General features: G+C 43.1%; 12 protein-coding genes across 17 annotated transcripts; 6 read left to right on the top strand and 6 right to left on the bottom strand.

Moving 5' to 3' along the window:
* Positions 1–172: 172 nt before the first annotated feature.
* LOC108124013 (PHD finger protein 14) lies at positions 173–3,960 on the bottom strand. The gene is made up of 2 exons (XM_017239492.3): positions 1,679–3,960; positions 173–1,135 (listed from the first exon to the last, which is right to left on the bottom strand). The coding sequence occupies exons 1-2, from the start codon at positions 3,867–3,869 to the stop codon at positions 348–350; spliced, it is 2,979 nt and encodes a 992-aa protein (XP_017094981.2). The 5' UTR covers positions 3,870–3,960; the 3' UTR covers positions 173–347.
* A 117-nt stretch (positions 3,961–4,077) lies between these two features.
* Secp43 (tRNA Selenocysteine associated protein) lies at positions 4,078–5,394 on the bottom strand. The gene is made up of 2 exons (XM_017239394.3): positions 5,198–5,394; positions 4,078–5,136 (listed from the first exon to the last, which is right to left on the bottom strand). The coding sequence occupies exons 1-2, from the start codon at positions 5,231–5,233 to the stop codon at positions 4,153–4,155; spliced, it is 1,020 nt and encodes a 339-aa protein (XP_017094883.2). The 5' UTR covers positions 5,234–5,394; the 3' UTR covers positions 4,078–4,152.
* Positions 5,395–6,164: 770 nt separating this feature from the next.
* Positions 6,165–6,746, top strand: ND-B8 (NADH dehydrogenase (ubiquinone) B8 subunit). The gene is made up of 3 exons (XM_017239485.3): positions 6,165–6,358; positions 6,420–6,526; positions 6,594–6,746. The coding sequence occupies exons 1-3, from the start codon at positions 6,261–6,263 to the stop codon at positions 6,674–6,676; spliced, it is 288 nt and encodes a 95-aa protein (XP_017094974.2). The 5' UTR covers positions 6,165–6,260; the 3' UTR covers positions 6,677–6,746.
* Positions 6,745–8,338, bottom strand: Gs1l (pseudouridine 5'-phosphatase-like Gs1l). 5 transcript variants are annotated; one of them, XM_017239480.3, is made up of 4 exons: positions 8,228–8,338; positions 7,937–8,041; positions 7,663–7,881; positions 6,745–7,278 (listed from the first exon to the last, which is right to left on the bottom strand). In XM_017239480.3, the coding sequence occupies exons 2-4, from the start codon at positions 7,998–8,000 to the stop codon at positions 6,866–6,868; spliced, it is 696 nt and encodes a 231-aa protein (XP_017094969.2). In that variant the 5' UTR covers positions 8,001–8,041; positions 8,228–8,338; the 3' UTR covers positions 6,745–6,865. The 5 variants fall into 5 exon arrangements, with proteins under 5 accessions (XP_017094969.2, XP_017094970.1, XP_017094971.2 ...); XM_017239481.3 differs by lacking the exon at positions 7,663–7,881 and adding an exon at positions 7,407–7,625; XM_017239482.3 differs by having other exon boundaries at positions 8,263–8,338.
* Positions 8,339–8,550: 212 nt separating this feature from the next.
* Positions 8,551–9,770, bottom strand: RpL27A (ribosomal protein L27A). Its single transcript, XM_017239484.3, has 4 exons — positions 9,631–9,770; positions 9,041–9,358; positions 8,707–8,841; positions 8,551–8,641 (listed from the first exon to the last, which is right to left on the bottom strand). The coding sequence occupies exons 1-3, from the start codon at positions 9,631–9,633 to the stop codon at positions 8,713–8,715; spliced, it is 450 nt and encodes a 149-aa protein (XP_017094973.1). The 5' UTR covers positions 9,634–9,770; the 3' UTR covers positions 8,551–8,641; positions 8,707–8,712.
* Positions 9,771–10,015: 245 nt separating this feature from the next.
* On the bottom strand, positions 10,016–10,704 carry mRpL27 (mitochondrial ribosomal protein L27). Its single transcript, XM_017239491.3, has 3 exons — positions 10,544–10,704; positions 10,330–10,493; positions 10,016–10,265 (listed from the first exon to the last, which is right to left on the bottom strand). The coding sequence occupies exons 1-3, from the start codon at positions 10,605–10,607 to the stop codon at positions 10,062–10,064; spliced, it is 432 nt and encodes a 143-aa protein (XP_017094980.1). The 5' UTR covers positions 10,608–10,704; the 3' UTR covers positions 10,016–10,061.
* Positions 10,705–10,808: 104 nt separating this feature from the next.
* Positions 10,809–13,026, top strand: LOC108124009 (uncharacterized). Its single transcript, XM_017239488.3, has 3 exons — positions 10,809–11,024; positions 11,242–11,428; positions 11,488–13,026. The coding sequence occupies exons 2-3, from the start codon at positions 11,273–11,275 to the stop codon at positions 12,796–12,798; spliced, it is 1,467 nt and encodes a 488-aa protein (XP_017094977.2). The 5' UTR covers positions 10,809–11,024; positions 11,242–11,272; the 3' UTR covers positions 12,799–13,026.
* On the bottom strand, positions 13,007–14,201 carry LOC108124011 (uncharacterized). The gene is made up of 2 exons (XM_017239490.3): positions 13,841–14,201; positions 13,007–13,779 (listed from the first exon to the last, which is right to left on the bottom strand). The coding sequence occupies exons 1-2, from the start codon at positions 14,166–14,168 to the stop codon at positions 13,031–13,033; spliced, it is 1,077 nt and encodes a 358-aa protein (XP_017094979.2). The 5' UTR covers positions 14,169–14,201; the 3' UTR covers positions 13,007–13,030.
* A 2,156-nt stretch (positions 14,202–16,357) lies between these two features.
* Positions 16,358–18,224, top strand: LOC108124007 (uncharacterized). Its single transcript, XM_017239486.3, has 3 exons — positions 16,358–16,947; positions 17,006–17,174; positions 17,233–18,224. Exons 1-3 carry the CDS (start codon positions 16,574–16,576, stop codon positions 17,962–17,964), a joined length of 1,275 nt encoding a protein of 424 aa, XP_017094975.2. The 5' UTR covers positions 16,358–16,573; the 3' UTR covers positions 17,965–18,224.
* Positions 18,225–18,595: 371 nt separating this feature from the next.
* On the top strand, positions 18,596–20,055 carry LOC108124008 (zinc finger protein Paris-like). Its single transcript, XM_017239487.3, has 2 exons — positions 18,596–18,699; positions 18,766–20,055. The coding sequence occupies exons 1-2, from the start codon at positions 18,695–18,697 to the stop codon at positions 19,976–19,978; spliced, it is 1,218 nt and encodes a 405-aa protein (XP_017094976.2). The 5' UTR covers positions 18,596–18,694; the 3' UTR covers positions 19,979–20,055.
* A 189-nt stretch (positions 20,056–20,244) lies between these two features.
* On the top strand, positions 20,245–22,098 carry LOC108123958 (zinc finger protein Paris-like). Of its 2 annotated transcripts, none has more exons than XM_070276698.1 (3): positions 20,245–21,017; positions 21,134–21,250; positions 21,303–22,098. In XM_070276698.1, the coding sequence occupies exon 1, from the start codon at positions 20,302–20,304 to the stop codon at positions 20,956–20,958; it is 657 nt and encodes a 218-aa protein (XP_070132799.1). In that variant the 5' UTR covers positions 20,245–20,301; the 3' UTR covers positions 20,959–21,017; positions 21,134–21,250; positions 21,303–22,098. The 2 variants fall into 2 exon arrangements, with proteins under 2 accessions (XP_070132799.1, XP_017094887.2); XM_017239398.3 differs by having other exon boundaries at positions 21,119–21,250.
* Positions 22,099–22,515: 417 nt separating this feature from the next.
* Positions 22,516–25,494, top strand: FIG4 (polyphosphoinositide phosphatase FIG4). The gene is made up of 3 exons (XM_017239464.3): positions 22,516–22,785; positions 22,843–24,466; positions 24,526–25,494. The coding sequence occupies exons 1-3, from the start codon at positions 22,705–22,707 to the stop codon at positions 25,395–25,397; spliced, it is 2,577 nt and encodes an 858-aa protein (XP_017094953.1). The 5' UTR covers positions 22,516–22,704; the 3' UTR covers positions 25,398–25,494.
* Positions 25,495–25,509: the final 15 nt, after the last annotated feature.

The following is a 25,509-nucleotide window of genomic DNA, read 5'->3' as shown; positions in this document are numbered from 1 at the left end:
AGTTCTCGCAAACGTAGTTAGTTTTAAGTAAGAATTAAGAATAAAGTTTTTTTTTTTTATTAAAAAATGTTTATTCGGGTAAAAGATGAGTAAACTATTTTTATTAGTTGATTTTCCAAGCACAATACATAATATAATGTCTCACAATATACAAAATATTCAAATCAATTCCCACAATCTGTAATTCCAAAAAAATTGGAAGTGGGTTAAGAACCAATAATTATTAATTTAATAATAATTTTTTGGAGTTAATAATTGTTACTTAACTGAATTGTGAATTTAAGAAAATTGTTCAAATGCATCGTCAAAAGTGTACAATTCTTACAAGGTAAATAAATTATGTGGACCTATTTCTTGGGTCGTGCCTCGTCGTCTGTGGGATCACAGTCGGCGCAGTGCCAGGAGTATCCTCGTATTTTCGGCGACTTCTTGAGGGGGGGATCCAGGCAGGCGAAGTGGTAGTGCCTATGGCACTCGTCACAAGTGACCACTTGATTGGATTTTCCTATCTCGCTACAAACACAACAGTTTATTTCCACATTCGGCTTGGTGTTTGACACCCGCGGACGTCCCACACGTGACTTTCGAGGGCTTTGTTTTCGGGGGCTAACTTTTCGCTTCGGGGAGGAGGTGGCAGGGCTCTCCTTGGGTTCCTTTAACTCTCGGACTTTGGTTGGCGAGGGCGATTGAAAGACCACTGGCGTCAGCGCCTGCTCTACACTCTGGGTATTATCCTCAACTGTTTCCACGGACGTGGGTCGGGAAGCCTCGTCAACGGATCGTACTGCATTAGCCGGGACATAAAAATATTGCGATTCCGGAGCATCCTCGCCGGGCAAACGAAGTGCCTTGAAAATAATCTTAATGGTACTGCCCGACACGTTGGCCGTGGTGTCCAAGTGCGAAGACGACTCGTCCAGGTGGGAGCGCTTTTTCCGTTTCCGCTTATGCTCTTTGCCCGATGGTTTTTCGGTGTCTGATGACAGATTATGCTTGCTCTTGTGCTTATCCTTACGCTTACCCTTTCGAGACAGTTTACCACTGGAGTCATCTATGGAGTCGTCGCAGCCAGAAAGCATTGAAGTGCTGGGTATGGGCAATGCTTCGGCCGTTGGAGTACCATTAGTGACAGGAACTGACGAGAGACAAATGGGTCGTTAGTTTATTTTTCAAAAAAATCTAATAATACCCAAACAATCATCCTTTTTTTTTAACCAAATAACCAAATTATAAATTATAATACATAAATTACTACATTTCTTTTGAAGCTTTTCATCAGGTACTATCTTTGATAGTTTTTGTTTTCAAAAATATACATAACATTGTTTGTTTTTTATACAGTTTGGTATGTACAAGCTATATACTAATCACAAGCCATTTTTTGAGATAATATGTTTCTGGTTACATAAACATGAGCGTGCAGTTCAAAGCTAATACCAATTGGTGACCTTAATGACCTTAATTCCGAAGCCGTGCATGTGGGATGTGTGTTTCTTTTTGTGCAACTAGTGGGGTAGGGCATCCAATCTATGTATAAAGCTTTTTCGTGTTTTTTTACAAAATGATATGAAGCATACAGGGAGGCACAAGTATACAAAGGAAACAATAAATTTTCAATTAATACATGAATAAAACTCAAAGCAACCGATTAAACTTTGAATCTCACCAATTAACTCACCGTTAATGGGTGTTTTGCGTGGCGATTGAACCCTTGGCCTCTTGGGTGATTTGGTCAAGTCCTCAATGGCCTCGGGTACGCTAGCTGGCAGGGATTTGTTAAGTGCTCGTTTTGTCTGAGATTCTTTTGGAGCAACACTTCCAGCTGAAGGTGTTTGGACAATTGGCAAATCGTCCAAGGAATATCGATCTACATAGACCAGGTGGCCTTCCTTGTTGAATCGGGTACGCGACTTTCTCGGTCCGGGGGAGATCTCTGTGGGGGCGTCTGAGCCGTCGGACTTGTCGCAGCACTCGGAGCACTGCCAACCATACTGCTTGGACTTTTTCGGAGGTCGGGTCAACGGTGGATTCAGACAACCCAAATGATAGTGCAATTTACAGGTATCACACTTGACCAGCAGGTGTTGGTCATTGCTCCGCTTGCAGATGCCACAGGCCGTCGACGGTGTAGCCTCCACAGAGGTGGCTTGCTTGCCCTGCTTCACCTGGGTGCTAAGCATGCGCGATGAATCCGGTTTACTGCCCGGCGGTCCCAGGTGGGCCAGCGGAAAGCCGACACCCATCTTTAAAGCCGCCGCCGTCGGTACAGAAATGGGTCGTTGGGGAGGAGTGGGTGTGCTCGGTTTGGGTGGATGAGCTATTATCTCTCCGCTGGGCAGAATTATGTTGGGAACAATTTCTGCCAATGCCGTGTGCAATGACTTAACACTGGCTAATAACGCGTCCCTTGTGGCTTTAACCGATTTACGTTCCTCCAAGGCCGTATCGTATTGGGCCCTCAGAACATCCTGGTCCTTGGACAAGATAGCGTTATGGGCGATGAGCTGACGCTGTTGTTTCCGAAAATCCTCCATCCGGTCAATGCGGTCCATGTAGTATGCTGCAAACTCGACACTGAACGCGGGTGCGATGTGCCACTTCTTACGGATATCAGTCAGAGCGTTGATGTGCGCCTCGCGTTGCTCCAGATGTTGCACGTCCACCGACATAATCTCCGCCTTGGCCAGTAGTCGTCGGCAAGCTGACGCTGAGGTCGTGAGTAAGCGCGACATCTTCTGCGTTGGCACCCAAGGAGTGGGCTTGTGCTCCTTGTGATGAGCATACTTTTGCTGAATTTTCAGTAGCTTTCGCTGGATACGCGCCTGGGCAGGATTCGGATGTTGTTCCTCATTTTCATTGTTGCTGGCTGCAAGTTCCTTTTCCTTGGCTCGCTGCAGCATGTTTAGGCGCAGCGTGTGGTAGTTACGACGCCTCTTCTTGATCATTTCCTTTTCGGAGTGCACTTTGCAGTGGGCGTAGAACGGATCGGCGGCATCGTCCTCATGATGGGCCTCAATGAGAAAGCCCGCAACCTGGGCGCAAGTAACGTGGAAGTATGTCTTGCACATTCCCGCATCGCAGCCAATGCAGACGCCCGTTCGGGCAAACAGAGAGTTGTCACAGAGGGAGCACACCTTGGCGCCCCACTTACTGTACTGCATCTCGAACAGAGTTACGGAAGAGAGCTGCTCCACCTCGCCGAAAGCTACGCCTGGCACATACAGTGCGCATATCAGGTGCACCCACTTGCCAACGTCTGTCTCCTTGTAGATGCCGCCCTTGTTTGGACAAAGCTCGCAGTCCGGCTCCGAGACGCCTGCCCGACATGCCTCACAGAACCAAGGCTCTGTGGAGCAGGTGGAATTGGTGCTGGATATGCTAACATTATCGCTTACACCGTAGCAGCCTTCGTGTACGGATACGCCGCAGGAATCACACTCCACAATTTCGTTTACGTCGTCGCTGCGCTCTCCCAAGCACACACAACACATCCGCTTAGCTGGAGCACTCGATAGGATTGGAGGGGCTCTCCCATTGATACCGTTACCGGTTCCTGTGCCGTTTTCAAACGGCAGCTCGTTGCTTCCTGACCCGGCTCCTGGTCCTGCTCCTCCAGCCTCACTGTCGGCCAGAAGCTGGCGCAGCTGCAGCGTTGAATCCTCGCTCTCTGCATCAGAGTCCTCGCCAGAATCCGATTCGCTACTGCTACTGGCATCACTGCTATCCCCTTCTCCGTCGCTTTCGTCCTTTTCGGAGCAGTTGTCTATGTCCGGCAAAAAGTCGCTGTCGGAGGAGCTCTCACCCAGGTCAAAGTCGAGTAGCGCATGGGTTGGGATCTTCGGCTGGCGCACTCGCTTGAAGGGCGCCATGGTTAAGGGACGATCTCTTCCTTTTTATTAATAGTTTTTGATTCTTTTTACAATTCTAGCGAGGGAAAAATATGACCAGTCGGTTGCCAAAAAATAGAGATGACAGTATCTACCAGTAACGCTTACCGATGTATCGGTATCGGCAAAGAACCGATATATTTAATGAGTTTAAAAAAGTAAAACTTCTCTTTAAAATTCAAATTTCAAGTCAAGTTAAAGTATGATGTATTTACCAACAAGAAAATCTTATTTAGACACTTAATTATAATTAGAAATACAGTCCTTAAAATACCTCCAGTTGCTCGATTGGCAACCATTTGGAGCTCTCCAAAGCATCGTATAAAAGCCGATCTGCATCAATGGTCTCACGGTTCATCTTGTCCACATCCAGGGTGAACTTGTGCTCAACCAGCCCGTACTCACCATCCGCTCCATTGGCGGATGCGTTTTGCTGCTGTTGCTCGTATTGGGCACTGCGCTGAGCACTCCAGGCCTCTGCGTGCTGGGCGAGGGTCTGGGGATTGGAATGGGACTGGGACATCGCCTGCTGGTAGTAGGCTGCAGCATCCGTAATCGAGGGACCGCCACTTTGGTCATAGTATCCCTGCCAAGCATTGTAGCCCTGCCAGTAGGTGCTAGTAGGGTCATAGTACTGCGAGTAATCCGTTCCGCTGCTAGTCGATGTAGTGGTTCCGCTAGTGCCCGTACCATATCCATAACCAGTGGCACTACTACCGAGGGCAGCCGTCAGTTCGGCTTTGGGCTTAGGCACAGCGTTACAGATTTTGATGGGTCTAGTGCCCAGCCCGATGTAACCATTCATATCGTACATTGCCGTTTTCTGCTCATCTTCGATGCCAAAGCGCACGAATCCATAGCCTTTTGAGAATCCAAGACTATCCAGAATCACCTTTGCCGTCTTAATGGAGGTGAACTTGCTGGAGAAGACCTTGTACAGCTGGTAATCATCCACGTCGGAACTGAGATCACCCACCCAGACACTAAACTCCCGCTCGTTTCCTGGCAGTTTGTACGAATTGCTGGCGGAATTGAGACGGAAGCGCACGATAGGATTAGTGCCGGGAATGGGTTTCCCGTTCAACTTGTGCATGGCATCTAATGCGTGGTCGTCGGAAATGAAGTTCACAAAACAGTAGCCAGCCGGCTCCCCTGTGTACTTATTTCGCATCAGCCGCACCGTGGTCGGATCCTCGCCCATTTTTCGGAAAGCGGCAATTATGAAGTTCTCCGTCATGTACGACTCCAGCTGTAACGGCCATCGTAGAGTTTAAATTTGTTATTCCTACTTGTTCAGGATTATAACTTACACTGCCCATCCATAGTTGACAATGAACCGATGCCATATTTCTTTGAAAATTAATAAAATTGTTCTTCAAATAAAAATCAAGCAAATGTGTTTACTAAAATCAACTAGAGATGGGAGGTTAGATGCCAGCTGTCAAAAGTTATCGATAATGTTATAAAACGATAATTGTTCAAAAAAAAAATTATAAATTTAAAAAAGCGTTATATATAATTTTAAAAAATCTTTTTAAAAAACTTTGTTTTAGAATGTTTTAGTCTAATATATTGATAAAGTGCATAACACAAACTGGCTTTGTTTTAAATTATTTACAAATGACACTCTTTGCAATTCTTATGTAGGTTTATAAATGTAATTTTCTAAAGATTTCGAATATACTTTAAACAAGAAAGGAAAGCTAACTTCGGGCGGAGCCGAAGTTTATATACCCTTGCAGCTAAAACCGGATATATATCGCAAACATCGGATATAGTTGGCCGATCCTTATGAAATTTGGTAGGATGGATCAAAATTTAACCTGTACCAAGTTCCAGCTTTCTATCTTCAAAATCACGAAAATTGGGTCATTTCCGATCGTTCAGTTATATGGCAGCTATAGGATATAGTCGGCCGATCCCGGTCGTTCCGACTTATATACTGCGTGCAAAGGAAAGAAGGGTGTGTGCAAAGTTTCAAGACGATAGCTTTAAAACTGAGAGACTAGTTCGCGTAGAAACAGACAGACAGACAGACGGACAGACGGACAGACCGACATGCTCATATCAACTCAGGAGGTGATCCTGATCAAGAATATATATACTTTATAGGGTCGGAGATGTCTCCTTCACTGCGTTGCACACTTTTGGACAAAATTATAATACCCTCTGCAAGGGTATAAAAACTAAAGAAAAGGGATATAAATTTAAAATAAATATTTAAATTATAAATATAACCATAACTTTGGGTTAAATAAACCCTATTACAATACTGAACCTTTTAGAATGGACAACTCTATTCTGAAACAAAAATCAAACCTTTCAGACGGTTTGGGTTTTATTTAAATTTTTCCCTTTCGAAAAATTTCAAAAATGCGAGTCTCATTACCCCGTTTGGTAAACTTAACTTCAAAACTGAAGGAGTTGAGGATTGTCCTTGACCCCACCGGAGATACCTCTAAGGGCGCAAGGTAAGTAATGGAGTCCTCTGTGGTTATATAATGTACTTTATTTAAATTTTTTTGCATCAAGGGAATTCGTTCAGAAATTTTATCCAAATCTGAAGAAGCACAATCCCAATCTTCCAATCCTGGTGCGGGAATGTACCGGGATTCAACCCAGGTTGTATGCTCGCTATGGTGAGTAAAAAATAACAATACCCATGAAAAGGATACCGATTAAGTCCTGCTTCCCGATTACTCATAGAAAATGGAAAGGAGATTTCGTTGGGACTCACAAACCAAGCTGCTCCAGACATACAGAAGAACGTGGAAGCGGTGGGCAAGTAGCTTTTCCCCCGAATTGAAAATAATTTAATAAAACCAACCAAAATTCAAGCGAAATAAAAGACAAACACTATACCATCCGGTAACTTTACTCCTACTATCCTTCAATAGGTACATGAAATTTTAATATTAGCGTCGCCTGGCTCCAAATGTTTCTTTTTTAAAAGCTCCAATAGTTTTAAGGTACTAAGCTCAGTTTTGGAAAGGAGGAAGACCGAACTGCTCCGGCTTAAAGTCCTCGAGAGAACGCAGCACCTGCGTGGCGTGGGAGCTCTTTTCCGGAGACAGTCGCTCGTCCGGCACCATGACAACCTGCATTCCCGCGCTATTGGCTGCCGTCACGCCATTTGGCGAATCCTCGAATACCAGGCAGTTGCTGGCATCTGGTGGAATTGGAAACCTACCGGCAGCCACCAGGAAGATATCAGGAGCCGGTTTTCCGTTGGCTACTTCCTTGTCGGTAGAGCCACAAACTTTATGGTTGAAAAGACTGAATAGTTCTTGGTGGTCAGTGGTTTTCAGTTCCACCATGTCGGCACCGGAGCTGGTGGCCAGCGCGAAAGGCACTTTATTTGCATGCAAATGGCGGAGCAGGCGTTCAGCTCCTAAAAAAACAAAAAAAAAAGAATAAAAATCAAAAATAGATAATGACCGACATCAACTTATAGGATAGGGGGTGCTGTGCAGGAAGTATATATAGGGATAAAGCCTGTGCTCTGGTCGTAGTGCTAACCTTCCAGGAGAGGAACATGGTTGAGCCGCTCGTGGCACATCTTGGTATATCGCTTGAGGAAGTCCGTTTGTGTGATGGGCAGCTGGCACTGGGATATGGTTATTTCCGCAGAGCGCTGCTCCGTGCAGCCCATGACTTGAAAACGGACGGCATCTGAGAATGGACGGCCAAAGGATGCGGCTATCTGCCTATAAACCTCCTCGTATATCCGCTCCGTGTCTGAAACGTGCAAAAAGGCGGAAATGGGAATTAGTACCTGGCATCAACTTGGCGTTCCGCATGAGTTTTCGAGTGTTGTCGTGCTGCTGTTTGACCCACTCCTCCCATGGAATGGGCAGGTCATACTGCTTGACCATGAATTTGGCCACTGGCTCCGTTTGCAGGCCCATCAGTTGCTCTTTCACATCGAAAGTGAAGGTCTTCCCAAATGGATCGAGTATCGTTTGCATAGCCACCGTGTAAAGGCTCTCGGTGTCTGTTCGACATATGATTAATGAAAGCGAGATGACAGCAAAAGGGCAGTTACTCACCCAGCAGCAGGCCATCCATATCGAAGATGCAGTGCGTCACTTTTCGCAATACTTTGTTAGCCATGGTGTTGCTTCTCAGTTATGTAACAGGTGCCAAAGTCCCGGCTGAAACATAGAAGCCTTAATTAATTTCACCATCCAACCAAATCCGTTACATCCCCCCATCCCGGCCACCCGTTGCATCCTGTTCGTCCTTTTTAAGTCGTTTATTGACTGGTGCCCTTGACCCAAGGTTGTATCTTTGCCCAAAGTCATCCCAAAGATAAGTATGTTTGTATGTCCTTGACCTACTGTTATCTGTGCTTCCTGGTTGTAATACTACGTACTTTTCCGCTGCTTTGCGGTGTGTGAGCTTTTAATATTTTTGGCGTCTAGTGTGACCGCTTAGAAATGATAGAAAATACCTCTCAAAGACGTGTCTGGTCACACATAATGTAAGACGATTTAACACTGCAAAAAAAAGTATCTATTCTTTTTGTAAGTATTCTCTATTTGTTAAATCTGAAAACCCCAATTGCTGTTAATTTCCTGTAGTTTTTAGCTAAACTAAAAAATCTTATTATTTATTCCTTAAGAAAAAACATGAAGTAACCACTAATTACAATAGCAACATATTAGTTTCTTTTTTTTTAATTTATTTAAAAACAAATACATTTTAGATGGTCGAATGTACTCAGTTTGTTTTTTTTGTTGCAGAAGAGGAATCTGTAAAAAGTGTAAATCTTTATTAGTATATCGTGTTAGGAGATTCTTTTGTTATGAAAACCCACCTTAACTTAGGCGCTCAGCAAGCACACACCACCGGCCTTCTTGATCTTGTCCTCGGCCTTCTTGGAGAAGTACTTGGCCTTCACAATGACGGGGCGGGCGGGCAGGTGACCACGACCCAGCAGCTTGTAGTAGCCCTATAAAGGAAGAAATGGCAATTAGAAAAAGCTATAATGTGGAAACACCGTCAGACATCAGCCATGGAGCGTTGCTGTCTTTGATCTGAAAGGCTTTCTCTACATTGAATTCAGTCCGCCCATCGCCTTTGGGATTATCTTCATATACAAAGCAACAGCTGCACCTTAGCATTTTCTAATAGTTCTGAATGAAACTTACGAATTTCACCAAGTCGATGACGGGAGCCTTAGTGCTCTTCTCCTTCTCGAGCTCAGCGAACTTCTCGGCTCCGACCAGAGACCAGAGCTTGTCCAGGTTGATCTCGGGCCTGAACTTGTGCTGGCGGCGCAAGTGGAAGTTCCTCATACCAACTTTGCCGAAGTAACCGGGATGGTATTTGTCGAAGTTGATGCGGTGATGGTGCATGCCACCAGCGTTACCGCGACCTCCAGGATGCTTGCGGTGCTTGCCAATACGACCGTGACCGTGGCTCACATGACCACGAAGCTTCCTCGTCTTCTTCCTCTTAATGTTCGACTGCAAAAAATGAAAGGAATTTGTGTTTTTAGTCCCATTCCTCTTGGCACACGTGCGGCAGCTCTGCGGCGGCGGCGGCAGTCTCCTACAAACGTGGAGGTTATGTTGACGTGCCGCAGCCGCAGTTTCTTAGCCGTTCTTCTCACTTTATTAATGCACCCATTATGTAGGCACACTGCAGCTCAGTTAACTAAGTTTGGCTTCCACCAGGCGTCATTGCCTTGCACCAAATTCGCTTTTTAACTGCACCACAATTTCCAACGTCTACTCACCATCTTCAGCGTTTTCAAAAGAAGGAAACGAGTGAAGTTGGGCTCGCTTCGAGCTGTCAAAATACCGGTATATCGATATTTTTCCTCAAATAAATATCGTACTACTTTTAGCTACAATATCGTATCGTATATCGATATTTCAAATTTGAAAATACAATTTTTTAGTCAATATTTTAGACATTTAAATACATAACATTAAAAAATAAAAGTCCAGAGACAATATTAAGTAAAATGATTTTTTTAAGTGTGGTTTTTGTATTTTATTCATAGCTTTAAGCATGACAATGTTTTCACTTTTTATCTATCGCCAAATCGAATATATATTTCTTAATAAAAAAAATAATTAAAATTTGAGATTTTTGTTTCAAAGTATAGTTAACAGAAAACGATTTTATTGGGTTTATAATTTACAGAAATGTATTTCCAAAAAACTAGATTTCCTCCACTAACCGAAAGCGCTGGTGCTGCTTTTCGGGTACCACATTGAAAAACTTCTTGTAGATGGTCTGGTCCTGACGACCGGCATAGTTCTTTTGAACCCAACTGTGGTCCCAGTTGGGATCGATGGGTTCGCAGGTGACATAGACCTTACCGTGCTCCATGGCAAACAGAGTTCCATTACGGCCAAAGCCCACCTGTAATTTAAAGGATTTTTAGCGATCGTGGGAAATGAAATAGGTTTATAGTAATGTTACACACATTAAGACCCGGGTGGAACCGTGTGGTCAACTGGGTGGCCAGGAGAGTGCCTTCGGAGACATAGTGTCCGTCCTGGACCCGCCAGCCACGATGTTTTGGACGTGCATGTCCCTTTTTGTTGCGCGTGCTACCGCCGGTTTTCTTACTGGCATTGCGGATGGTGGCTGCAAAGGAATTCGGTCAGTTTTTGATAGCTTATGAAAGAAACTCTTACTTATTAGAGGCTGATCGGCTTTTAGACACTGCAGTGTCAGCTTTTGCATTATGTTGAAAGACATTTTGAGGAAATCTTCTAATAACGAGGTTTGTTTATGCAATTTTCAGTGTGGCCCAACTCGAAACTCGATTAATCTTCTTTTTGTTTGTAGAGCAACACTTTTTCAGTTTTGTTTACCAAAACCAGGCATTGCCAGCGTTAAATCGGAGCATTGCCATTTCTCTGTGGACAGTGTGGATTATATTGATTTAGATGTGGATTCAGCTGATTTTTGTTTATTTCTTCTCCTGACTTATCAAAGAATTCTTTAAATTTGTGACCGTTGCGTGTTTAAGATATATAATTTTGACTCATTTTAGAATTAACTAAAGAACGGTGTCTAGTAATATATAATTTCTTTTAATAAACCCTCGAAATTTCACCAGAGAAAGCCCACAGAAAAATCGCGGATCTAAAAATATCTCATAAAAAAACACCGGTTAGTTGATTAAAATTAAATAAAATGAATATAGATTCTTAAAAAGTATTTGCAAAGTTGTTCTAAAACCGACAAATGATTGCATTTGAATCATCTCATTGTGGTTTTCAGAAAAGTATCTTACGGATGTATCATTGTATCTAGATTCTGGATTCTAGATACATATGTAGACTGTCCCTAGTAACTTTTTGGTTTTATTTCATTCTGCAAATTACAGATTGGTCTATAGGAAGGCTAATAAACTTAGTATGGCGATGTGGGGAAATATCTGCCGGATTTGCAGCAGCCCCGCGGACTATGAGATATTTGCCAAAATCCCCACCTACCTGCACGGTTCCACAAACGAATTTCTTAATTGGCAAAAGCCGATTAACATTTTAATTGAGGAGACAACGGGATTAAAGGTGAGTCTTGGCATTGAACGGATAATATATGGGCATTTTTAAAACTTCATTAACCGCAGAACTCGACCGACGACGGCTTTCCACGGTACATTTGTGCTCCTTGCATCTCGTATCTGAAGCATGCCGTGACTTTCAGAGAGCAGTGCATCCGAAATGCTCTCAGTCTGAAACTAGCCCAGCTGCACCTGGAAAAGACTGCCAATATCTCGGACGCCAAAAAGGCGGACAAGGAGAACGCCTTATTCACCCCAGCTGACCTGCTCTACGTGGATCAACGACCGGTACATAATTTACTTTTGAAAAACAGCAGCGGAAAGCTGGGCTCTTCCAGGGACAAAGTGGACAAACAGCTCTTGAATCAAACGGCTCCACAATTGGGCAGCAGCTGCGAGCAACGGATCCAGTATCTCAACGTACTGTTCAATAAGCAGCAGCAACAAAATTCCAGAAACATTCCGGATGATGAGGAGGATTTTGTGGCGGCCAGTTCCAGCGAGGACAATGAAAACGAGGAAGCAGCCCTGCAACGGAAACACAAAAACTGCTACAACTACAGCGAGACCAATTTTGAAGAGGACGATCCCATGGAACAGGACCAGTTGCGTGACATAAAGGTCAACATTCCGGAGCCCATGTGGAAGGAGCGAAAGTGTCCGGCGTGCTCCAAGCGGTTCATGTTCGAGGAGTCACAGCAGTCGCATTTGGACAATTGTGTCGAGTACCAGTTCGTTACGTTTCTGGCCGAGGCCAATAAGCTTCTGGAAATCAGGCGGCAGAAAATGGTTTCACCTCACGAGTTCATCCGACGAATGATCTTTGCCCTGCACAAGACCTGCACCTGGCTGCAGGAACATTCGATTGACTCCAATCTGGCTGACAAGCTCAACCAGGTAAAGACGTCAAACGGTGAAAAGGCAGTCGAACCAGTACTTCCTGCAGAGGACTTTCCAGCAGAGGAGCCACTGTTTGACTTCCTTAGTGGCACTACTACGCCAATCACCGTCGAGAACAACGTGCTGTATGCCATTGCGCGATCTGAAAGCCGCAATTCGGAGAGTACCCCAACTGTGAAGAAACCAATTCCTATACGTGGCTCTACTTTGGGACTTGGAATTGGTACTGGCACGGATCAGGAGCGTGCCAACTTCCTGGAAAAGCTACAGCGGGCTCAAGGTACCCCAATAAAGGGCGCTGCCTCGGCTCTAGTTTTCTCCGCCCGATGCGGGCAGTGCAATCTAGTATTTGATTCGGTCTCAGATCTGGAGGTTCATAATGGAACCCATCACAACGATAACGGAAGCCAAGATTCTAATCCTGACAAAGACGCCCAGAGGCGTCGCATAATCGCACTATTTGAAGACGATATATAAGTGTTCCAAATATTATATTTTACTAGTGGACTTATCTTAGCAACTCGATGGCAAATCTATTTTAACCAATTGTATTCTTAGGCATAACTTATTTATTTAAATATCGTATTTCGTTCCATTTTTTTTATGTAAAACTACATACTCACACATTCTTTAAGCCATGGGCTTAAATTCATATTTCATAGGTAATTCAGATAAATAAAGAGATACAAAAGACTTTTAATTAAACAGCCTAAGCGTACACCTGCAAACGATCTAATACCAGGTTGGAGTCTAGGAGATTTAGGTTCAGAAAATTCCTCAGAATTCGCATGAGGTCCATGTTGAGGCGGGGGTCTCGCAGGGCAAATAGTTTGTTTAAGGCAGACACAAAGATATTGTCGTCGGCCAGGACTCCGATAAGTGATGGGTTATTAATGGCCATTAAATTGGCTACTACTCGCACCCCGTAGGAAACAGCCAGGCTGTCGGCTTGTGAGTCGAGGCTGGCGATGAAGAAGTTGACCAAACACTCGGCCTGATGAGTCCCTAGGCCACTGTGTAGCTCAACAATTTCCAGTTGGTGGATTATGTACATAAGGTACTCGCTGCCCGGATCCTCAGGCCTAATTGAAAATATGTGATGGGCTATGTACTCTCGGTCCTCGGCATTAACATGATGCGCAGCATTCTTGGATATTAAATAAAGACATATGCCAGCGTCTTCCTGAAACCCATTTGAAGCTCCCTCGCCAGTGTATAGCTTCCATAGCTTGGGAACTATCTGCATTTGTAAAAGTTGCTGGGCAGCTTTATCGCTGGTGGCCAGTATGTTCGCCAGAGTCCACAAGCAGCTGCGTTTCAGTCGCCCATCCTTCCCGTCGAGGTATGTGACCATGTAGCTGCCAACCAAGCTAGAAATCTTCTCGGCAACATGGGCCTCACCCAACGATAAGTTACACAGGCACTCGGCGGCATCAATCTGTCTCTGTGTGTCCGACCCTGTGAGGACAGGTCTTAATGAATGAAACAATTAAATAGGAACCACCTAAGTAATAGCTACCAGTTAGTTCCTTGACCAGAACCTGAAGTGCCCCAGGAATCGCAGCGAAGGCGTTAATGTTTTCAACACCCTGCAGGAACGCCAAGGCTAGACGAAAGAGATCCTCGGATGTGGCGTGCTTTCGACGCTTGATCCTGGTAGCCAATCCATGCACATCCTTCTCACTCAGATTATCCTGCGCGGCGAACTCTTCCTTTATCTGTCCCAGGCCAATACGCAATGAATCTTTGGCCTCAGTGCGACCTTCTTTGCGCTGTTCTTGGGCATATCCGCGAACTTTCTCCCGAATAAGAGAATTCTCCGATGGAGGGACTGGTTGAGAAGACATATCTTACCAAATTAACAGCTGCTTTTTACAGATCGGGAACTCTACAGGGTGCCTAGGGTACTGTTAACAGTAAACAAACGCAACAGCTGTAGTGAAACCAGTTCCAAAAACTATGTTGGGTTTCTTAAACGATTTCTTTATGGCCCACAGAGATGGCTATATCTTCCCCAATTCTCATCCGATTCTCAAGCGGAGTATCTTAAACGATTTCTAGATCGATTCTGCACCATTCTGCATCAAAATCCTGAGACAAAATATTTTTTACATTTTTTGTCCATTTTTCCTGATGAGATCCCTTGAAAATGGGGTTTTCCCTATATGGCTCACAGGGATAGCTATATCTTCCCCAATTCTCATCCGATTCTCAAGCGAAGTATCTTAAACGACTTCTAGATTGATTCTGCACCATTCTGCATCAAAATCCTGAGACGAAATATTTTTTAGATTTTTTGTCCATTTTTCCTGATGAGATCCCTTGAAAATGGGGTTTCCCTATATGGCTCACAGGGATAGCTATATCTTCCCCAATACTTATCCGATTCTCATGCGGAGTATCTTAAACGATTTCTAGATCGATTCTGCACCATTCTGCATCAAAATCCTGAGACGAAATTTTTTTCAGATTTTTTGTCCATTTTTCCTGATGAGATCCCTTGAAAATGGGGTTTTCCCCTATATGGCTCACAGGGATAGCTATATATTCCCCAATTCTCATCCGATTCTCAAGCGGAGTACCTTAAACGATTTCTGGATCGATTCCCTACCATTCTGCATCAAAATCCTGATATAAAATATTTTTTACATTTTTTGTCCATTTTTCCTGATGAGATCCCTTGAAAATTGGGTTTTCTCCTATATGGCTCACAGGGATAGCTTTATCTTCCCCAATTCTCATCAGATTCTCAAGCGGAGTACCTTAAACGATTTCTAGATCGATTCTGCACCATTCTGCATCAAAATCCTGAGACTAAATATTTTTTACATTTGTTGTCCATTTTTCCTGATGAGATCCCTTGAAAATGGGGTTTTCCCCTATATGGCTCACAGGGATAGCTATATATTCCCCAATTCTCATCCGATTCTCAAGCGGAGTACCTTAAACGATTTCTGGACCGATTCCCCATCATTCTTCATCAGCAATAGCAATATTGTATAATATAGAATTAAACATAAAAAATACAGAAAAGTAAAATAATTAAGATTACATTAAAGCTTTGAAGGATAAGAAGTACAATTTCGAAGTTACTAGTAATAAAATTTCTTGTAAACACATATAATTTATCATTAAGCCTTTAATTTAAAAGTCATCAGCTTCTGGGAATAGAATTTATTTGCTTGCTTCCTACACAGAATAGTTAATTAAGATTTTCAATTGACAATTGACAATTTTTCTTCCGCCATCAAAGTACGGGCATGAGAACTACTAATGTAAACTATATTATTATTCTACACTAGGCGCACGAGCAAAGGCACCTAACTTAGTACATATCACTAGGTTGATAACACGAAAAGCAAATATTAGCCCCCCTGGAAAGGCGGTGTTCCAGCGTTGGAGCACCGCCTGTCCGACTATCAACAATCAAGCCCCTCGAGAGAGTTCCAATGACGTGGGCCAGTTGGCCGAGGTGATGAGCTCGGACTACAAACAAGCCATACACGCAAAACCACCATAGAAAATTAATTACACCTCTATCAACCTAAAAACTCGTGTGTTTCCAAATCTCGCTGAATAGCGTTTTGTTTTTATTAAGAGTAGTATGACTTTGCAAAAAGACACCCAGAGACTATACACGTTTCCTCTTGGGGAGCTCCAGTCCAGTAATCTATTAAGATAGTACAGTGGGTCACGCATAGCTGACAAAAGTAAATTAAAAAATTTAATTCTTCATATTTCAAGACTAAGCTATCAAAAGTTGTTATTGAAAGGGATATAACTAAGATTAAAGTTAAAAAGTTTTTAAAATATTAGCTTAGAGAGCTTTAAAAATTCTCCCAAATTCTAATAGTTTTAATACTAATAGGGTTTCCAAGAAACTTTCCTTTTTCTAATAAAAATTAGATAACTTAATGTTTGAGTTCAATGGCATTATTTCAAGTCACGAGAACTTGAAACTTTATTTTGTTTACATTTGAGATAATTTTTTTATGGCCCTAAACTACATTTTAAACAAACAATGGTACCCCGGTCCCACAGTGCGTTATAAGTTTATTTTCACGATGACACCACATTCATTTGGAGAGCTCAAAATTGTCCCCCAAAACAACAAAATCGTAGGCGAATAATATAAAGCGCTGCGATCCGGGTCTCCCCAGCAGTCTAGCCCAAAAGACGAGCGCGAGTGGATCGCTTTGAAGAGCGTAACTATTTTTGTGATTACGTGGTGATATATACGTCTATTTTCGAAATGGTAGTCATAAAGAACGAACAGAAGATCTCAGTTCCGGAGTATCTGAACGAAAAGTTTTTCACGGATACTTTGGAGGAGGGACTTCGTGAAACTAAGGTGACCCTGAAAGAGATCAACTTTGAGTGGGGCAGTAATCCTGGGGACAACTACTGCTCGGCAATCTATCGAGTCCAGGTCTCATTTGCCAAATGGGTAGATGGCAAGGAGTCGCCAGTGAAAGAGCAGCTCTCGCTGATAGTTAAGACCATTCCCATCACAGAGGCCACGCAGTTCCTGGAGGATGTTAGCGTGTTCATCAAGGAGAAACAGACCTACACTGATGTCCTGCCACGTCTGGACATTCTCAGCCGCAACGACAAGTTCGGCGCAAAGTATGTATGAAGAAATTTTTTCCGGAAAATGATTACCTAACGTCTAAATATCTACCAGGTACTACCATTCGGTGAAGGCCCCGGTACAAACTATTGTGTTTAGTGACCTAAAGGTGGAGGGCTATAAAGTGGCTTCTCGGGAATCTGGCCTGGACTGGAACCATGCCTCCCTCATTCTGCAACAACTGGGCAAGTTCCACGCCACCTCAATGGTATTGGCTAAGAAGGTAAGAACTGCACTACCCGATTATTATGGGAATTGTTACAATAATATCTTATTTACAGGACCCTGCCATCGTGAAACAATATACCCGCGGTATGCTGAGCGAAGACATTCTGATGAAGAGTGACACCTTCGAACATATGTTTGGTGGTTTCCTCAAGGGTCTCATCAAGAGCTCTGCCAGTTGGCCCGGCTTCGAGAAGATTAGCGCCAACCTGCAGCGACTTATGGATAACTTCCGGCAAGTGTGCGTGGATGCAGCTAAGCCAAAGCCCGGAGATCGGTACGTTGTTCTGAACCATGGTGATATGTGGACGAACAACTTCATGTACGCGTATGAGAATGCTTCCAAGCCGGAAGTTCCCACACGAGCCATCTTTGTCGATTTCCAACTGAGTTTCTACGGAAGTCCAGCGTGCGATTTGAACTTCTTCCTGAACACTAGCCTTAAGTTCGAGCTTGTCCAGGAGCGAAGGGAAGAGCTCATAAAAGTGTACTATGCTGCCTTCAAGGACGCCTTGGAATACGCCCGCTTTGAGGACATTCCCACCTATGAAGACCTGCAATATGAGCTTCGCAGCCGCGAGACCTACGGACTGTTTGGGTTGTTTGCTTTCCTGCCAATGATCACAATGCCCAAGGAGCTGGCCCAGGACAATAGTATAGAAAATATGCAGGACGAGGCCTTTAAGCAGCGCAAAATGGATGCCATCTTCGCCCAAAAGTTCCTCAACGATTATCAAAAGTGGGCCCTGAAGCGAGCGGATACGCTCGGCGTATTTGGTGACTACTAGATACCTAGTTTCACCTATTGGGGTTAGAGTTCGCTAACCTTTGTGATTAAATTCCGGTCGTCTTCCCAAAATGCTGCCCGACTTGGTAGTCCATTTGGTACATACTTATATATGTATACATGTGGACATGTTGACTCTTTCCATGAAAAGGCTAAGTTTAATTAAACTCGTTTTGGAAGGCATATAATTAGATTAGAGAGTTGATATCAGAAAAGAATATTAAATGGGTGTGAACTGTTTTATTTCATACCACCAAGATAGCAGAATTGTTATACGTTTGTGTATATTTTGATTATGATAAGATATTGGTGCTCAATATACAATGCTCAATTAAATTCTGATAAGGCAAAATATTCGTTTATTTAAATAAACGATGTGCAATACTTAAAAATGTTTATATTCCTGAGATAAAAGTATGAAAAATAGGTATATATTTATAAAACCTAAACTTTTAAAAATCGATTTTTTTAAAGACTTTTAATAATCTTAATGTATTCTGGTATATTAATAGGAATTCTGATACCAAGATTATATAAAAGATATGTACAAATATTTAAATTGCATTTTAAAAATAACGACTATAACTTCTGTTAAAATGCGCTTAACAGCACATCATCTACAGTTTCGATCACCCGATAACAATTTGTTGTGCTGTTAACTCTCAAAGCGTCGCCAATGAACCCGGCTCATTGAGCTGACATAAACAAACTATTATTGACACTTGTTTCCGATGGGGTAAGTACAAATAGTACGATTTGTAAGAAAACCTTCTAGAAAGAATAACTTAATTGTATTGTATAGGAATACTGAGAAAATATGCCGGGTCTGCCTGGGAAACAAGGGAAGATTGGTGAACATTTTTACATGGAAACGAGAATCGGAGACATCTGTGGGGGAGATGCTCGCTCAATGTACCGGATCCAAAGTCGAGAAAGGGGATTCCTTTCCAGAAACTATATGCCCAACTTGTTGGCAGGACGTGCAGGATGCATTTGAGACTAGAAATGTCGTTGAAAGAAGCCACAAGTTCTACTGTCAAGTCAGAGATGAGGGAATCGAGGAGGCACTATGTGATCTGCTAGAGGAGGAGGATTGGGATGTATCCGCCGATGAAACTGAATGGAACGATTCGGGAAGTGAAGATTTTGAGATCAAAGAGGAGCCTGTCATCAAGCTGAAAAGAAACCTCACAAAAAAAGATGATATTGATTTTGGGATACAAAATCTTCATCAATGCAGTATGTGTCCGAGAACATTCACAACAAAATCGGCACTAAAAGTGCACAACCGCGTTCACAACGGGCCACGAGTTTTCAAATGTATATTTTGCTCACATGCTTTTGGATCTGACCAAGTTCTCCAAAACCATGTTAGGATTCACACCGGCGAGAAGCCTTTTCAGTGCACCCATTGCTCAAAATCTTTCGCTCAACAAACCACGCTTACATCCCACATTCGTACCCATACAGGCGAACGACCATATAAATGCTCCAGGTGCGAGAAATGTTTTACAAAAGGAACAGACCTTCGTCGACATGCGCGCCTCCACGATGGCATTCGACCTTATCAGTGTCAACACTGTTCCAAGTGCTTTGCAAGAAGAACTCATCTGCGGGATCACCTTCGAGTTCATACCGAGACGGCCTCGATGCCGAGGCCCAAAAGCGATAAAGAATTTAAGTGTCCGCATTGTTCAAAGAAGTTTGGAAGAAAACCTGCATATAATGAGCACCTTCGCATCCATACAGGGGAGCGGCCTTTCAAGTGTCCCCACTGCCCAAAAGCCTTTGCCCAGAGTAGCTCTCTCAAGGGCCATATTCGGACACACACGGGTGAAAAACCCTTCAAATGTTCCATCTGCTCTATGTCCTTTGCAATTTCAAAAACACTCCACAAACACAAGAAAACTCATGAGAAACCTACTAGGGAAAATTCACTATTATGCCGCCACTGCAAAACAACATTTAAAAATAAATATTTTTACAAGAAACATATTCTTACACATGAAGAGTAGAGTCCATTAATTTGAATATGGATTTTAAATATTTCATTCTAAATGTATGTGCATGTATGTTAGTAAATTAAGTACGTTAAACATTGTGAAAAGAATTAATCATTAAACGATTATATGTTTTTTTTTTGAGTCCAATAAAGTTTTAATTAAAAAACCGATAACAAAGATAACGGATTAATTCGATTAACAGTGCAGTCACAACAGGTGTTTCGTATTAAAAAAAAGGCAGGCAAAAATTAGACCACACGCAGCTGGCGTGTGTTAAAAAATCAGATTTTTAAAATAGAAAAATTTCCTAAAATATAGCACCATTTGTTAAAACAATGGAGAATATATGTCGGGTTTGTCTGACACGCTCGGACAATTTAGTAAACATATTTAAGAAAGGACACAAGGACAAGACTTCCATTGCAGATATGATCGCTATGTGCACAGGATCAGAAGCGACAGAAGATTCATTGCCTCGTACAATATGCCCCCATTGTTTAAAGGATCTCACGGATGCAAATGATATTATTATATGTATCGGGAGGAGCCACCAGTTCTTCTGTCAAGTAAAAGATGAAGGCGTCGAAAATGCATTGTGCGATTTGATTGTTGAGGAAGAGTGGAATATTTCAAAAAGTGCAAACGAAATTGAGGACAGAAAAGAATCCTTGGCGAAGAATTTATTGCCAAATACTCTGATCGAGAAAAATGAAAGGAAGAGTTTGGAGAAGAAATCTGAAAGACCATTTAAATGCCCCCAATGCCCAAAGTCCTTCATGAAAAGCACTGATCGATTGAGGCATACACGTATTCATGAAAATATACGACCCCACATATGCAGTGAATGCTCGCGGTCTTTTTCAAAAAGAATCCATTTGCAGGATCACATGCGCCGCCACACCGGGGAACGTCCTTTTGAATGCCCCCATTGTTCCAAGGCGTTTGGGGTAAAAAGCAATCTTCAAAGACACCAGCGCACCCATCGACCTTGATTTTGCTTGAAACAAAAATATTGACAACTATATGAATGCTGTCACCAAATTTAGATTAGGTAATTGTTCCTTAAAATAAAAATAATAATAATCTGTTGAATATGTTTAATAATATTTCATTTTTGTTTTGTTTTTGAAAACAAAATATTGCGCCTAACAGCTCAATTGCTTACAGGGTGTTCAATGTAAACAAGACGGGGTATACAAACAAACAGCTGATTGAAGGAAAAGCATCATTTGAACCACAAACAACATTTTGAAAATTAGATTCAGGTTCAAATGTTGTAAACATGTAAGAAAAATGATTTAAATAAGTTTCTTTTTACTGACTTTAACTATTTTAGGTCACCGAAAAAAGTCTGTCGCGTTTGTTTGGGAAAGTCAAAAGATATGGTCAATATATTTCATAGATCCCCAGTATCAGGGATATCAATAGCAGCTATGATAACTCACTGCACCGGCTTAGCAGCTAAACAAGGAGATTTATTTCCCGAATTTATTTGTCCACCCTGCTTAAAGGAAGCACGGACAGCCTTTGGATTTCAAAGAAAATATAAGAGAAACTACAAGTTTTATAGTGAATGGATTAAGGAGGACAATGAAAAGGATAACACAGAAAATTCATTAGGCTCAGAGGATGGAGAATCGTCAAGCTCTGAAACAAGGCAAGACAGAGCGAAAAGCAACGATGATAACCTATCTATTGCTGACGATATAGAAGTAGTAACAGAGCCGCTCGATGAGTTTTTTCTAGAAGCCGAAGAAGAAAGTAAGATATCAAATACTCCAAAAACTTCTCCAAAGAAGTGTATTGTAAAGAAGGAGTGTGTATTAAACAACAGTGTAACAGATCTAGATGCCGAAGAAGAAACTAAGATATCAAATACACCAAAAACTTCTCCAAAGAAGTGTATTGTAAAGATGGAGTGTGTATTAAAAAATAGTTTAAAAAAAGAGTACACTTGCTGCCTTTGTTCAAAGACCTTTGGCAGCAGAACAACACTTCGGAGACACATGTATTCGCACACGGGAGGCCGGCCACATAAATGTTCGCATTGCACAAGGGAATTTATCCTTGCTTCAGATCTGGAACGACACATCCGGACCCACACCGGGGAACGGCCGTTTAAGTGTAATCAATGCTCAAAGGCCTTTGCCCGAAATGGCGATCTACAAATCCACAATCGCATCCATACCGATGAGCGTCCTTATAAGTGTTCCGAATGTCCAAAAACCTTTCGACAGAAGTCACACTGCGACTTTCATTGCCGCACACACGCCTCCGACAAGCCATTTCGATGTGTTGATTGCCCAAAGACATACACCAGAGGAACCGATCTAAGGAGACACATTCGCACTCACATGGTCAAAAAAAATGAATAACTGCCTATAGTTATGATGTTAAGAAAAAAAAAGTTAAGAAATCCATTTAATTTATTCATAAAATAAATGTTTGGCTTAAGTTTACCTTTAGTTCCTTAAGAAAACCTTTGAAGGTTAATTTCTATTAAGTAAGAGTGTAAATCGAAGAGATCGAAAAAGTATTTCATAGAATATATAAATTACATTTTAAAACTATATTTTTAAAATATATTTTTCATTTTTAAATCCTTGCATCTCACGCTGCCATCTCTATAATTTCTTCCACCACTTGGTCAGCTGGTACTGTTGATTATTGTTGTTTTGGGAGGCGGCCGTAAACATTCCATAAGAACTCCGGAATAATACATACATATAGGAATAAAGATGAATAATGAAAACCCGAATATAGTATTTAACCCTCTAATAAGCTGCATCCAGAAAGTGGTGCTCTATGAGACTCGAACAGTAAGTAACTTAAATGGTTCGTTTCGAAGTTTTCCACAAAAAGACCCCTTCTTGCAGCGCCTGTATTTGGTGGGCAGTAACAACCGAGAGACGCGGTTCCGGCTGCTATCCATCGACCGATTAGCGCCCAACCGACTGAGCATCGAAGAAAACGCCAATGAATTCAATAGCTTAGAGATCAGACGCTTTGTGGCCTCTCTGTCTGGATCGCCAAAGGTAACATCTGCCTATGGAGTCTTGGGATTTGTACGCTTTCTGGAAGGCTATTACCTTTTGCTGGTTACTAAGCGAAAGTGTTGTGCCCACATTGGCCGTCACTTGGTGTACACCATAAAGGATACTGTAATGGTTCGTGTAAATGAGGTTACAACCCAGCGGACGCCACATCCTCATGAAGACCGCTATAGGCGTATGTTCCAAAACATAGATCTGCGGAGTAACTTCTACTTCTCGTACTCATATGATCTCACTCGAACTCTTCAGTATAATGAGTCAGCTCCTCGATTTGTCGGGGCCAAGGTGGATCTGGACCATGATGAGCCTCTTCCCGATTGGAATAAGCTTACCAATAATGTGGCCCAGGCTCACGAGCGTGTGGACTATGCTTTTCGCAGTGATTCCCGAAAGCGGTTTGTGTGGAACGCGTACCTGCTGCAGCCGATGGAAGGCATTATGTTAAAGGACTGGCTATTGGAGGTGACTCACGGCTTTGTAAGCCAGTCTTGCATTAGCATCTTCGGTAGAAATGTGAACGTTTGCCTGATAGCAAGACGAAGCTCTCGATTTGCTGGAACTCGATTTCTTAAGCGCGGTGCCAACTTCCAAGGTGATGTGGCTAACGAGGTGGAGACGGAGCAGATCGTCAGTGATGGGCAGCGACTATGCGCATTTACACAGATGCGGGGCTCCATACCATCCCATTGGTCACAAGATATCAGCAAAATGGTTCCAAAACCGCAAATCCAGCTAGATATTTGCGATCCGTACGCCCAAACTCCGTCGCGTCACTTTGAACGTCTGCTCTTCCATTATGGTGCACCGCTGATTATGCTGAATCTTGTAAAGAAGAACGAAAGGCGAAAACATGAATCTATTATATCCAAGGAGCTGAAGACCAGCATTCGGTACCTTAACCAGTTTCTGCCACCGGCGCACCGTATGAAGCACATACATTTCGATATGGCGCGTCAGAGTCGCCAAAGTGGCGGTAATGTCATGGAACAGCTGGCGATTCACGCCGAGAACATTGTCCAGATGACAGGAATGTTTTTCAAAGCCCCGGGCAGTGATCTCAGCCTCCAGACTGGGATCGTGCGTACAAACTGTGTTGATTGTCTGGATCGCACCAATTCGGCTCAGTTTGCCATTGGAAAGTGTGCTTTGGGTCATCAGTTGGAGCGACTGGGCTTTGTCAAGTCCGCAAAGCTGGAATTCGACTCGGACTGCGTGACAATGTTGGAGAATTTGTACGAAGAGCATGGAGATACCCTGGCCCTACAGTACGGTGGCTCCCAGCTGGTGCATCGTATCAAAACCTACCGGAAGACGGCGCCATGGGGATCCCAAGGCAACGACGTGATGCAAACTCTTAGCCGTTACTACAGCAATACTTTCAGCGACACTGAGAAGCAGCATAGTATAAACCTTTTTCTAGGCATCTACAAACCCAGCTTAATGAGAAGTAAGTAAGCGATATTCCCGCTCTCGCAGGTAACTAATCTGGCTTCATTTTACTTTCAGAGGGACAACCCATTTGGGAGCTGCAAACGGACTACGACATGCATAATGCCTTCCCTCCCAGCACAGATAGCAAGCCATTAACCGACTGGGTTCGCCATAAAGTGCGGGAATGTTTGCCATATTCTTGCGCTGATTCTAACAAGCTGGTCAAGGAGCTTTTTCGGGTGCACAGCGCTGGTCTCGAGATGATCGATGCCTACTCAAACTATCATCAGTCTTTCAAGTGGACGGACTTTAGCGAGCACATCGGCTTCGAGATCAGCCAGTTGGCCATGCGCTACATGCCCACATTCCGCACGAACTACAGTCCGTTCCAGCGCCAAGTCCAGACCTCAAGGAAGGCTCGCCAAAATCCCTCTATGACTGGCCGCAGTTCCTCAGGATCTCTAAACAGCAACTCATCGAGCTCTAGCGAGGGAGACGACAGCTCTAGTGAAGAGGAATTAAGCGCTAGCTTTGCAGAGAAAGAGGCCAACAATACAGAGTCCACAGAGCCCGCGAAGTTTACGCTTGCCTCCATGCTCCCCTCCATGGAGCAGGTCTATGGCTGCACCATCAGTCAGCCATCGAAACAAAGCATGGCCATCTACAGGAAGTACGTTCAGATGGGCAAATTATCCAGCGGTGGAGCTCATCCCGCCCAGACCGCTGTTGCACAGCGAGACCAGGAAATGGCCAAGATCATGCGAGGTATTACCTTACGCCCGCTTAGCGATTACGGCACGGACTCATACCTGAGCGTGCGTCCGCCAGTAGTTCCCCGCCAAAGCTTGATTATCTATGCGGAGTACTGTCGTACTCATAGAACCTTCAACGCAGTGCCCAAGTTGGAGGAGTTTGATGTGCTCTACCAATATGTGCAAAAGCTCTAGCTTGGAAAATGAATATTTTAAGTAAAACTTAAAATATTTATGACCTAATCAACCTAATCGTTATCACAATATGTATTATGTTTAACATTTTTTTTAAATATAAAGAGACCCA

Source organism: Drosophila bipectinata, chromosome 2L, assembly GCF_030179905.1.
Source record: "Drosophila bipectinata strain 14024-0381.07 chromosome 2L, DbipHiC1v2, whole genome shotgun sequence".
NCBI classification, from domain to species: Eukaryota; Metazoa; Arthropoda; class Insecta; order Diptera; family Drosophilidae; genus Drosophila; species Drosophila bipectinata.
Note: the sequence above shows the minus strand (reverse complement) of the source record. Positions and strands in the feature narration are given on the sequence as shown.

What these genes read in the sequence shown, in the direction of transcription:
- LOC108124013 (XM_017239492.3), bottom strand. Translation starts at nt 3,869, where the DNA reads ATGGCGCCCTTCAAGCGAGTGCGCCAGCCGAAGATCCCAACCCATGCG. An exon ending in ACGCAAAACACCCATTAACG is followed by an intron (nt 1,136 to 1,678) that starts GTGAGTTAATTG and finishes GTCTCTCGTCAG; the next exon opens with TTCCTGTCACTAATGGTACT.
- Secp43 (XM_017239394.3), bottom strand. Translation starts at nt 5,233, where the DNA reads ATGGCATCGGTTCATTGTCAACTATGGATGGGCAGT. An exon ending in GTCAACTATGGATGGGCAGT is followed by an intron (nt 5,137 to 5,197) that starts GTAAGTTATAAT and finishes TGGCCGTTACAG; the next exon opens with CTGGAGTCGTACATGACGGA.
- ND-B8 (XM_017239485.3), top strand. Translation starts at nt 6,261, where the DNA reads ATGCGAGTCTCATTACCCCGTTTGGTAAACTTAACTTCAAAACTGAAG. An exon ending in GATACCTCTAAGGGCGCAAG is followed by an intron (nt 6,359 to 6,419) that starts GTAAGTAATGGA and finishes TTTTGCATCAAG; the next exon opens with GGAATTCGTTCAGAAATTTT. An exon ending in CAGGTTGTATGCTCGCTATG is followed by an intron (nt 6,527 to 6,593) that starts GTGAGTAAAAAA and finishes GATTACTCATAG; the next exon opens with AAAATGGAAAGGAGATTTCG.
- Gs1l (XM_017239480.3), bottom strand. Translation starts at nt 8,000, where the DNA reads ATGGCTAACAAAGTATTGCGAAAAGTGACGCACTGCATCTTCGATATG. An exon ending in TATGGATGGCCTGCTGCTGG is followed by an intron (nt 7,882 to 7,936) that starts GTGAGTAACTGC and finishes TATGTCGAACAG; the next exon opens with ACACCGAGAGCCTTTACACG. An exon ending in GAACGCCAAGTTGATGCCAG is followed by an intron (nt 7,279 to 7,662) that starts GTACTAATTCCC and finishes TTGTTTTTTTAG; the next exon opens with GAGCTGAACGCCTGCTCCGC.
- RpL27A (XM_017239484.3), bottom strand. An exon ending in TCATCGACTTGGTGAAATTC is followed by an intron (nt 8,842 to 9,040) that starts GTAAGTTTCATT and finishes CTTCCTTTATAG; the next exon opens with GGCTACTACAAGCTGCTGGG.
- mRpL27 (XM_017239491.3), bottom strand. Translation starts at nt 10,607, where the DNA reads ATGTCTTTCAACATAATGCAAAAGCTGACACTGCAGTGTCTAAAAGCC. An exon ending in AGCCGATCAGCCTCTAATAA is followed by an intron (nt 10,494 to 10,543) that starts GTAAGAGTTTCT and finishes ATTCCTTTGCAG; the next exon opens with CCACCATCCGCAATGCCAGT. An exon ending in GGTTCCACCCGGGTCTTAAT is followed by an intron (nt 10,266 to 10,329) that starts GTGTGTAACATT and finishes TTTAAATTACAG; the next exon opens with GTGGGCTTTGGCCGTAATGG.
- LOC108124009 (XM_017239488.3), top strand. Translation starts at nt 11,273, where the DNA reads ATGGCGATGTGGGGAAATATCTGCCGGATTTGCAGCAGCCCCGCGGAC. An exon ending in AGGAGACAACGGGATTAAAG is followed by an intron (nt 11,429 to 11,487) that starts GTGAGTCTTGGC and finishes CATTAACCGCAG; the next exon opens with AACTCGACCGACGACGGCTT.
- LOC108124011 (XM_017239490.3), bottom strand. Translation starts at nt 14,168, where the DNA reads ATGTCTTCTCAACCAGTCCCTCCATCGGAGAATTCTCTTATTCGGGAG. An exon ending in TCTGGTCAAGGAACTAACTG is followed by an intron (nt 13,780 to 13,840) that starts GTAGCTATTACT and finishes CTGTCCTCACAG; the next exon opens with GGTCGGACACACAGAGACAG.
- LOC108124007 (XM_017239486.3), top strand. Translation starts at nt 16,574, where the DNA reads ATGGTAGTCATAAAGAACGAACAGAAGATCTCAGTTCCGGAGTATCTG. An exon ending in AACGACAAGTTCGGCGCAAA is followed by an intron (nt 16,948 to 17,005) that starts GTATGTATGAAG and finishes AATATCTACCAG; the next exon opens with GTACTACCATTCGGTGAAGG. An exon ending in CAATGGTATTGGCTAAGAAG is followed by an intron (nt 17,175 to 17,232) that starts GTAAGAACTGCA and finishes TCTTATTTACAG; the next exon opens with GACCCTGCCATCGTGAAACA.
- LOC108123958 (XM_070276698.1), top strand. Translation starts at nt 20,302, where the DNA reads ATGGAGAATATATGTCGGGTTTGTCTGACACGCTCGGACAATTTAGTA.
- FIG4 (XM_017239464.3), top strand. Translation starts at nt 22,705, where the DNA reads ATGAATAATGAAAACCCGAATATAGTATTTAACCCTCTAATAAGCTGC. An exon ending in TGCTCTATGAGACTCGAACA is followed by an intron (nt 22,786 to 22,842) that starts GTAAGTAACTTA and finishes CCCTTCTTGCAG; the next exon opens with CGCCTGTATTTGGTGGGCAG. An exon ending in CAAACCCAGCTTAATGAGAA is followed by an intron (nt 24,467 to 24,525) that starts GTAAGTAAGCGA and finishes TTTTACTTTCAG; the next exon opens with AGGGACAACCCATTTGGGAG.